The 11,202-nt window shown below is 36.7% G+C and overlaps 1 protein-coding gene and 1 long non-coding RNA gene across 7 annotated transcripts in view; both read right to left on the bottom strand.

Annotated features, from left to right (window-relative positions):
- Window positions 1–3,036, bottom strand: part of LOC144244894 (uncharacterized) — a 41,452-nt gene extending 38,416 nt beyond the window's left edge. For 4 of the 6 annotated variants that reach the window (XR_013339095.1, XR_013339096.1, XR_013339097.1 and 1 more), the window contains exon 1: window positions 2,967–3,036. This is a non-coding gene — a long non-coding RNA (uncharacterized LOC144244894). Of the gene's footprint in view, window positions 1–56; window positions 136–2,966 lie in introns of all 6 variants that reach the window. The other 2 variants (XR_013339100.1, XR_013339099.1) reach the window with 1 other exon arrangement.
- A 1,459-nt stretch (window positions 3,037–4,495) lies between these two features.
- PMS1 (PMS1 homolog 1, mismatch repair system component) overlaps window positions 4,496–11,202 on the bottom strand; it is a 94,555-nt gene continuing 87,848 nt past the window's right edge. The window contains exons 12-13 of the mRNA XM_077780205.1: window positions 8,902–9,062; window positions 4,496–5,276 (exon numbers count right to left, since the gene is read on the bottom strand). Coding sequence (XP_077636331.1) covers window positions 5,112–5,276; window positions 8,902–9,062 — 326 coding nt within the window. The 3' untranslated portion in view covers window positions 4,496–5,111. The remainder of the gene's footprint in view (window positions 5,277–8,901; window positions 9,063–11,202) is intronic.

Consider the following 11,202-nt stretch of genomic DNA (forward strand, 5'->3'; position numbering starts at 1 on the left):
GCAAATTTAAAACCAAAAAATGTCCTTTTTAAAGAAATAAACTTTTGAAAACATACCATTTTCTTCCAAAAATATATTCAATCCATTAACAATTTCTTGCTTGTTTCTTTTTAACTCATCACTCATTTCTATGATCTAAATTATAAAACATAAAATGCCTATGAGAAAGTTCTTCAAAATCAAATCAGTTAGCATTAAATGCAATTTTAATTTTGACAGCTATTATTTTGTTTTCCTAAGCATCTGAATGTAAATTTTCTAGGAAATTCTATTTGAATTACTGAAGTCCTTTATAAATAAAAGTATTTCATTTAAGGGACTACTAGAAACTTTAGGTTGATTTCCAAAAGGTCCCAGATACAAGCCTAGACTACAACTTAAACACCTGATTTAATAATTTTTAAAAAAGGGAGGGTGCCTGGGTGGCTCAGTTGGTTAAGCTTCAGACTTCAGCTCAGGTCACCATCTCACAGTTTGTATACCTGAGCCCCCGCATTGGGCTCTGTCCTGACAGCTTAGAGCCTGGAGCCTGCTTCAGATTGTGTCTCCCCCCTCTCTGCTCCTTCCATGCTCGCATTCTTTCTCTCTCTCAAAAATAAATAAAACATTAAAATTTTTTTTTAAATACTGAATGATTTTCTCAGTCTGTGAGAAACTCAAAACAATTAGCTGAAATTACTCTGACTTCTTAGTGTAGGAAGGAAAGCCAAAGAGCCTCCACTCTTCTAGTAATCTGTTATCACCATAAATTAGCCAAATGAGGAGAGACATCTTGTCTACTCTATTATGGCATCAATCCCATATGGCAAACTGAAACCCCCCACAAGCCTATGAGGTCCTCAATACTTGTCAAATAGACTCTGTTAGCTATCACAGAACGTTTATCTCTTTTCATTTGGGTCACTCACATTGTCTGAATTCTTAAGTAGCCTGCTAACTTGCTCTATCTGCTTTTAACTTGGCTAGTCTTCTGAGCCTTTACAGTGTTACTTATGCGCTTTGAAATGGTTCCCACAATCTTTATAAAATTTCCCAAATCGGTAGAGGGCTCAGACCCTTTATGATCAAGGTACTGCCTATTATTCTAATCCAATCTCCATTTACACCTCAAGATCCAATGATGTAGAATCCTTGCATTCATCAAAGCACTGGCACATGCTATACGTATGCCTGAAATACCTTTCTTTTCTTTCTTCTCCCAGATAATTCCTTATTAAGGCTCAGTTTACTAGTTTCTCCAAGTCGTAGTGGGTGCCCCTTTAAGGTCCTGTTGTATATACTACATATGCTCCTAACATTCATCTTATTAGATTGTAATAATTTTTCTCCTCCAGAGGGCAAAGAGTGTCTTCTCTTTGTATTCTATTTTCAGCACTAAGTGTGACACTTGGTAAATATTATTGAAAAAACAAAGAAATGAATATACAACTAAAGTAGAGATGGAGGAGTTTGTTGAGTGATTTCTAGTCCACTTTGAGTAGGGTGGAAGAAAGTTATTCCACTCACCCCTGCCACTGATTAATTTGAAATATTTTATGGAAAAAGTGGGCTAGTTCAGAGGTACTTAAATATGGTCAATAGTAACACAGGGATTAACTGAATTAATTAACTGAAAAGAGGTTATTCCAGGTCCTGCTGATGAACATTCAAGACAACATAGGAATAAACAAAATTATAGAATGTTAGAAATGACTGTGCACTTGGGGGTCAGGTTCAACATCTTTACTGCAGACGTGAAAAAATAATAAGCTAAAAGAAAATAACGAGATTGTTGGGAGAGCTCTGATACAGGATAGGGCAGTGGTCCAAATCTGTGTGGCTCAAAATTGATAACCACTGGGACAGGATTTTAAAAACTAGCGAAAGGATCTTTACATGAATTTGTAGTGGTTTAAGGAATAATAAAAACTGTAATAAATAATCAAGCAGAGAAAACAATCTCAAGGCAACAGTGATGAGAGTGGTGAGTGTTGCTAGTATTACTGGAAACAGTAAAGGTTTAGAAGATTAACAATTTTTTAAGCTTAGGTGGAGATCAACCAACAGATCTAGACTAAGGTAACAGTAAATTCTTAATTATTCTTGCTTATGATAGAAAGTAATTGACAATATCAAATCATTTTTAATTTAGCTTTGCAGCACACATTTTTTATTTCACTACTTACCTTTCTTTGTTTTGTTTATGGTAATGACATTTGAGGTAGAACTAGTACAGTACTAGATCATCTGTGGACACCCAGGCAAATCATTTAATTATTTATCTGTAAAACTGGTTGGATTAGACCACTTCAAAGATTCTTTTTATTAACTATGAACCCACCAACACCGTTTGCCATCATTAATCTAGGATGCTCCAATTCCAAGAATAAGTCTAATTCATTTAAATACCTTAATATTATTGGCATTTTAATTTGCTTGGCAACTTTGGTTTTTAAGTTAGTGGGTCAACATTTAGGTGCACAATAAATAGGTCATATTTACATTTTTAGATAAGAAATGCTGGCTGCTGGTGAGATAGATTGCAATTCCTGCAATCCTAGCCAGAAAATCTGCGTAAGATCACAGAGAATCAAATAGCCAGTGAAAATAACAACAAAAACCTGTCCATCTGAATTAAGGGCCTAACATTTTTCAGGTTAAATAAATGAAACGTCATAGGCACTGCCGGACCACGTACGGCTACCCTCAAAGCAAAAGAGCCAAACAAGAGAGGTCTGCAAGCCTCACCTCTGCATAGCTTTGGCGTCACTTGCACACTAGAGCTATGGCTGGGGTCCCACACTAAGCCCTTGGGTCTCAAGAGCACTTCGGAGAATTCACTCTCTTGAGAGTCGTCTCTCCCCCCCGCCAAACCCCAAACTAGTGAGAAAAATGGGCAATATGGGGTGGGGTTTTCTTTCTCTCTAGATCTCCTCCCCTCACCCTTAATGGCTAGTGTCAGCTGACCAAAACACATCAGCCGTTACCTCCATTCCGGGAGCCAGGGCTTGGCCGTAGCCGCCACCCGCCCCCGCCATTTTGTCCGGTGGTGCCACAGCTGCCGCGGGAGCTTGTGGGGGATGGGGAGGGAAGACCGGGCCGCGCGTGGGGGCGGAGCTTCCGCACACTCCTAGGATGCCCAGAGACTCAGGAGGACCAGCAGCGTTCCCACCCAACAGACTCCGTGAGAGAACATTGCCTCCCAAAGGTGATTCCTTACAGTGGCGTCGGGAAATGTTTTGTACTTTTCACTTTACTCCTGTTTTTGTTGCCCCAAATGACTCCTGAGGGCCCATTTCTCATGGCAGGCTGTGTAACAGTGGTAGGATTAGTCTCAGTAGCACCTACAATCTTAAAATTGTTGTGAAGATTAAATGAGATCCAAGGTAAATGCATAGTATCTAGCAAATAAGCAATAAATACCTGCCGTCATAACTACTAGCCTCATTGGGCACGATCCATGGCTGCAAAAAAAGGCTTTGTTTTATCGGTCATTATAGGACCTCTTTGCAACAACTGACTGTATCAGCTAGAGAATGGAGTCCTAAATTTCACTTAGGGCTGATAGAAACGTAGGAGGCAAATTTCATCTTTTATGTCTCTGTGGGCCTCTCTTCCTTCAATCTACCCAGTGTTTTAAAAAGGATTACTACCAGAATTGTCTCCCAGAGAGGGGCCCCAAACTTTGAAAGGGGATAATGGAAGAAATATTTAATATTTAGGTTTTGGGTAAGGGGGCTGTGTTGGCAGGAAAAAAGCTCTACAGGCATTATTCCAGATTATCACAATTTGTACCTCCTAATACAAGGGTCTTAAGAATTTAAAACTTCTTGGGGCACCTGGTTGGCTCTATTGGTTAAGCGTCTTGACTTCAACTCAGGTCGTGATCTCACCGTTTGTGAGTTGGAGCCCCGTATTTGGCTTTGTGCTGACAGCTCAGAGCCTGGAGCCTGCTTCGAGTTCTGTGTCTCTTCTCTCTCTGCCCCTCCCCTGCTCACACTCTGTCCGTCAAAAAAACAAGCATTAAAAAAAAATTTAAACTTCTTGAGATGGTATGGAATATGGAGATACTGTATCCAGTATAACACATTTTACCTTATAAAACAAATTTTTTTGCCTATTGTTTTGATGCACTGGGGGACCTAGTTTTTCAAAGGACACAAACACAATGAAAAATAATCTTAACCTAAATTTGGCTAAATCTCTGGATCTTCCCACATTCTGGGGGGACAAATGTTGACCCCAAAGCCCAATGATTTACATATAAGAGACAGCAGTTTCTAAATTGTTACCCCAAAATAGAGGTAAATGGCAGGATTTTGAAAGCTAAACTTCTTTTTCCTCTAAATTTCATTCTCTCACTTTCTCCCACTCCCTGTCTCTCCATCCTACTTTAAACAACATTGGTAACTTCTGTCAGATATGCCAGCTCAGTCTGTGTGATTTCTCTGCATGGGACCAACCCAGTGTAAAAGTCCACTCAGGATGCCATAACAAAATACTATATACAGACTGGTGGCTTAAAAGCACAACAGACATTTATTTTCTCACAGTTCTGGAGGCTAGAAGTCCAAGATCAAGGTGCCAGCATGCTTGGTTTCTGGTGAGAGCTCTATTACTGGATCATGAAGGGCCACCTTCTCTCTGTATCTTCACATGGGGGTTGGTAGGAGAAAAGGAGTGAGCAAAAGCTCTAGTCTCTCTTCTTATAAATAAGGGCAGTAATCCTACCATAAGGGCCTTTATTCTCATGACTTCATCTAAACCTAATTACCTCCTAAAAGGCCCCGTTTCCAAATACCATCACACTGGGGATTAGGACTTCAACGTATAAATTTTAGGGACACAATTCAGGCCACAGCCCTTAGAAAATCAACCACTCAAGAATACTAGGTATTTTGAGTTTGGGGTTTACAACCAATAATTATTATGACAGGTGGTTCTTCAGAATAAAATGAATAGTCCATGTTAGTTTAAGTTTTCTACAGTTTTTGAATTCTTATTCAATATACTGGTCAGTAAATCCTCACTTATAAAATAAACATTTAATACGTGATAGTACAAAGAAGATTTAAAAACTGACTCATTTTATTATCAATTTTAATAGAAACAAATTTCTTAAACATATTTAATCAGGTAGCTTCTGGAATATGGATTAAATGATGAAAAAATGGACGACCATGAACACACCCTTTAATTTCATTTCCAAATTGGTGCTTCATTCTGTATATAATGTCTTGGATATCCTCTTTTGATAAGTACATGGGCAACTGTCTGGAGAGACGTACTGCTTCTCCCTGTGAAAACAAAGCCATACATTTTACCATGATACACCCTGAAGCAGAAAACATGTTATTTCTGGCAAGAGAGAAGACAGAAAGTTGATTATATTCTTTTTATTACTCATTCACTCACATATGAAGCACAAATTATGTGTTAGTCATTGTTGTACGTTCTATACACAGCGAAGAATAAGACAAACAACATCTTGTTTTTGTAAAATTTATATTCTATTCTAGTACAGAGAAACAAAACATAAAAAGACAAAGAAAATTTCAGTAAGTAATAATGTACAAAATTAAACTGAGCAACAAGATAGAGAGTGATTGTGTGGTTAGATAGAGAGTGATTGTGTGGTTAGGGAAAGCTTCTTCAAGGTGACATTTAAGTTCAATTTAAATAAGAAATCATGATGCAAGGATCATGGGGAAAGAAAAGCATTTCAGGCAGAAGGGACAGAAAGAACTGAATGGTCACCACGCGTATAGCATAGTTACTAAGTAGAAACAAGAAACGGAGTTAGGTAGGGGCCAGATCACCCTTTAGGACAGGATGCAATTTGGGTTTTAAACTGAATGCACAGAGAGGTAATCAGAGGGTTTTAAAGCAAAAGCCTAATATTTGCTTCACATTAAAAAAAAAAAACCAATCTTTCTGTTGTGTGAAGCATGGTTTGAGACAGGTCAAGAAAAGAAGCACAGTCTTACAGGCAATTACTAGAGTCCTGGTGAGTTCTTGACTAGGGGGATAGCAGTGGAGATGGAAGGAGATTTAAAGACTCCTGACACAAACAGGAAGTAGAGTCCAGACTTGCTGATGAACTGGTTATGAAGGTTATAGACCCAAGGTTAATGTCTGCATTTTTAGTATAGTGATGCTGTTTTCCTGAAGTAGGAAAAACTGAGTGTTTAGGGTAAATTGTATTAGCAAAGCTGACTTCTTTTAAGATTTATTTTAATTTTATTAAGATTTATTTTTTTAAAATTCTTGTACTTCAAAGAACTTGAGCCTAGGGGCCCCTGGGTGGCTCAGCTGGTTCATGGGTTTGAGCCCCACGTCCAGCTGACAGTTTGGAGCCTGGAGCCTGCTTTGGATTCTGTGTCTCTCTCTTCCCTCTGCCCCTCCCCAGCACACTCTGTCTCTCCCTCTCAAAAATAAACATTAAAAAATTTTTTTCAAGGAACAGGAGTCTAATATTCTCTCCAACCACACACCCTCTCCCCTTAGTTTTCTAACCATCCTACTCCTTTCCAACTAAACCTATTCTTTTCTTTAATTTGACCTTTAATCTCCTTACTCCCTCCTTAATCTCCCACTTACCAGCACCCTTCTTATCTTTCTCTACTTAAGCTCCTGAATAGTTAGTGAGACCTTAAGGATATTATCTCTGGAGCTTCCTGCATTAATTTTTTATTCCTACTAGAACCTGATTGATCTTTATATTCCTCTAAGACATAACAGTTTCTCATATATATACTATGGGTTCAAATTTGCTCACTCCCTTGTTCTACCACATTCATTTTGCTAATCCTTACAGTTGGATAGATTGTACCAAGCACTGTTGGAAAATCACCAAACTGTCCTGGTTGGATCCAATACCAGTGTTAGCTCTTATGAGCCCTCAATGCCATTTCGACATCTTATTCTTCTCTAATCAACCTTTTCTTATAGTACCTACAATTCTTATTTTTAGATCTTCTCTACTAAACCCAAATCCCAAATGCCTCCCCAGCCTCTTCACTCTCAGCAGATAACTTTTCCTACTCCTTTCCCAAATGTATCATACATGACTTCTCTCAACTTTACCTCAAAATATTTTCACTTTCATTTTCCCTCTCTTCTGCTCTTGACTGAGAGAACAGTTTCTCCTTTCTAAAGCTTGTATCTTTATCCCATCTTCCTTCCTGCCTCTTTTGGAACATCTGCTCTCCAATCTTTTATGTCAGTCTTTCCCATCAACAACACAGAAACACAGACAAACTAATCTCTCTTTTCTTCTTTTTAATACCATGTGACTTGCTGCCTACACTTTTTCACCACTGCTCCCCTCTTCGGCCATTGGCAAGTCTTTTATCCTGACGACTTTTCTATTACTACTGCTATCTAGCAGCCATAGTTGATGGTCTTCTAGCAACTATTACCCTATAGAGAATGTGATACTATTTACTCATTTTTAAATTTCTTTCCTCCCTTGACTTTTATATGTACCTCTGTACTGGCTTTTCTTTTATTCTCCTATCTTTATTTCTGATTGATCTTATTCAGCTTGACCTTAAGTGGAGTATTCCTGTAGATCTTATAGAAGTTCTTTTTTTCCTAGGCTCTCATCCTTAACATTCAATCCATAATTGCCTTAATGTAATAAGAAGTATAATATTAGTAAAAATATTTCTATCTAAATATCCCAACCACTTTTTTCTGTTATTTTTGAAATCATATATCTTCCCACATGGTTCAATACACAAAACACTACCCTCAACTCCTTCAACCTTCATTTAAGTTTATATTACCTCTTTCATAAGAAAAGATTGCTTTGAAGCCATTAGAAATTATCAGTGTTAAATTGCTCCCACAATAGGCTAGGAAGTTCCACAAGTCAAAGTACTTGAAGGACTCACTGAATCCCACTGAATACAATCTTCAGAAAGGGTAAAAAGTGGACTTTCCTAAAGACTGACACTCAGAATACAATGGGCATACCGTGGTAATAGTCTAAAAGAAAATGGCCCATTTTCTTAAAAGGGAGAAAACAGATTTTATTTACATTCAGGTTTTTTAAAAAATTTATTTTTAATGTTTATTTAGTTCTGAGAGAGACACACAGAGTGTGAGTGGGGGAGGGTCAGAGAGAGAGGGAGACACAGAATCCAAAGCAGGTTCCAGGCTCTGAGCTGTCGGCACAGAGCCTGATGCGGGGCTTGAACCCACAAAGTGTGAGATCATAACCTGAGCTGAAGTCGGCCGCTCAACCGACTAAGCCACCTAGGCGCCCCTTTTTCAGGTTGGTTTTTAAAATAATACCAAACTTGAGGGATAGAACCTCAAACATAGAGACAATCACTGTTGTTTTCCCACGACTACTGTATACTTGGGACATTTCAAACCTTATAAGCTTCTACCATCCTATATTACTTTAGAATTTCTTTTTTAACCTACTATTACATTTCTTATTTGGGGTAAATATTCCTAGAAAAAAAATTTCCATTTATTCAACAATCCACATCTTTCACTCTTTCTCCTTTTTTGCTCTTAAAGATATCAGGGCTTAAAATCACATTGCAGTTCTTTATAGACAGACATTTGGTGTAAAAAAGGGAGAAGTTTTTACTCCCTTCTTAAAAATCAGAAAAACTTCTCCAAAAAAAAATTAGGAAGACCATCACGATACAGGGTGTCATGTATAGGGCTCTCCTTCAATGTATACTCAAGAAATAATGTTATGGTAAGGATCCATGATAGAGTTTACTACAACCAGTCTATGATATGAAACTTTTAATGAAGTTTTCTTTTTTTAGTATTTCTTCTTGCAAACATATAATAAACCTAATAGAAACTTTATTATTTTGAAATGTTTACTATTTTATTAATAAACAGTTAAGTAAATTAAAACCTAACCAACCTACATAATCTAATAATGCATACCTCCAAATAACTTATCACTTTGCGAGGCCTACATTCATAAACTTCCTTTGCATTTTTGTTTAATATGGCATTAAGAATTTCTTTTAAGTCCATCACTCCATAGAATGGGAGACAATTAGCCATTTCTTCTATTTCCAAGTAGTCTTCAGCAATGGAAACGCCTAAAAGAAAAATAAATAAAAGCACATGTTGATATAGTTAGTTTTGTTTGAATTATATTCCAGAAAATGCCTATTAAAGACAAAATCACTGTGAAAACATTTAGTGTACCTTCCTTAGAATTTAATATAGTCAGGACAAAGTTTTGTTCCTTAGTTGGAGAACAAATAATAATTTCCCAGAGGATTTCACATTAAGTCATATGTACTCCTAGACACCACATGTGCTTTATATCTCCGTTATTCCACTTCTGTTCCCTACATTTGTGTAGAACATTTCTTACTTTGGAGAGAAAATGGAGTCCCATGATATTTATTAAATAAAATTGGTTTAAGTATTTTAACAACTGTTGCTGTTCAAATTCTATTTTACTAGGTTAATATCTAAATTAAAGGCCTGAATTATTTGTGACTATTTTATCTTAATTATAAAAATATTCACATAGTAATTTATTTTTTCTCAACTTTATTGAGATATAATTGATAAACACTATAAGTTTATGGTGTACAAAGCATTGATTTGATACACTTATATATTATAAATGATTACCACTATAGTAACTTATTAATATATCACTAACTGGAGAAAATTAACTACTAATGTTCACTGAAAATATTTTAGTAAAACAATATATAAAACTGACATTATTTATTAAACTACTTTAATTTAGTGATTAAAACTAAAAACTAGATTTGACATATAATGGGGTAAAATATCCATAACAATGTAAATTCCAAACAATCAAATTTGGTTTTAGAATCACTTTAAAATGCTACAAAATAGCAGAGATTTGTTTTCTTTGGCTCTGCTTAACACTGTTAATATTGAATTCCATAACATGTTACCCAGAAGTAAAGAAAATGAGACAGTCCAATGCTGGATAAGCGGTAGCTATCAACAGATGAATAAAAAAAGAGGAGTGATGTAGCTTGAAGAGTTTCAGATCCTTAGATGTCAGTGATCCTATGCCTAATCTGTTTGCAGTTATAGATCAGTTCCTTGACCTGGGTAAGATGCAATGGTGGTACAATAAACATAACAGGCATCCTAATGTTATTCCATGGAAACAACCAGAGAGTAACAGAAGGTCTATAATTGAACATTAAGGGATAAAACACAGAGTTCAGTGAAGGGATATAAAATGAGAGTTTGAGCAAGCAGGAGAACTTAAATGGGACTTGATACAGGGTTTAGATAGACAAAGAGGAAGAAGCAGAATATTCTAGTTCACATCTTTTTACACATATCTACAGATAAGGAAATTACAAAAGTATCAGCCAAGAGACTTTTCACTACTGCTGGTTCTGTACCTTTTATGGTATGATTAGACCTAAAAGTCTAATACTTTTACATTTGCACTGGAAAATAATACACATTTCACAGAACTGCCTGTGGATTTGAATAAAGTATTTGGCAACAGATGAGGAAATTGAGCAACATTTTAATTGCCACATTTGAAAAATTCAGATATAGGAAACTTAGCCCAACTTGGGGCTTGCCACGAGTTGTGAGATCATAACCTGTGCCGAAATCACAAGTCGGATGGATGCTTAACCGACTGAGACACCCAGGTGACCCAACAAATTTTCACTTCCTAAAATATGGAATTCTTGTGGATGTAAAACAATACACTGTTCCCATTAACAAGCAAAATAGGCAAACTGTTTATCCAAAGTTAGTCTAAGAAGCAAACTCTAAGAGAAGGAGAAGTGGTCTTTAGGAAAACATGACATAAAAATTAATGAAGGAAAAAAAAGGCTTAAAAAATAAGAAAACATGAGAGTTTTTAATCTGATCTGTTACTGGTAAGATAACTAATGCTGATGACAATCTACGTAAAATTAATTCCAATCAAATCGAGTCAGTTTGCAGATGGCTCTTATTAATTTTTATCTCTGGTGGCATGCAAAGTATCTGGCATTCAAAAGGCCTTAAAAAACACTTCCACAAAGCTAAGATCTGATAGCATGTGTCAGAAACTTACTGGGTAACTCAAAAATAAAAATACCGTCTTGGAAAAGAGAGAGTAATTATCCTAACTTTAAAAAAAAAATTGCTATGGGGCGCCTGGGTGGCTTAGTCGGTTAATCGTCCCACTTTCGCTTAGGTCATGATCTCGTGGTTCGTGGGTTCGAGCCCCGC

Source organism: Crocuta crocuta, unplaced genomic scaffold (assembly GCF_008692635.1).
Source record: "Crocuta crocuta isolate KB4526 unplaced genomic scaffold, BGI_CrCroc_1.0 scaffold38, whole genome shotgun sequence".
NCBI classification, from domain to species: Eukaryota; Metazoa; Chordata; class Mammalia; order Carnivora; family Hyaenidae; genus Crocuta; species Crocuta crocuta.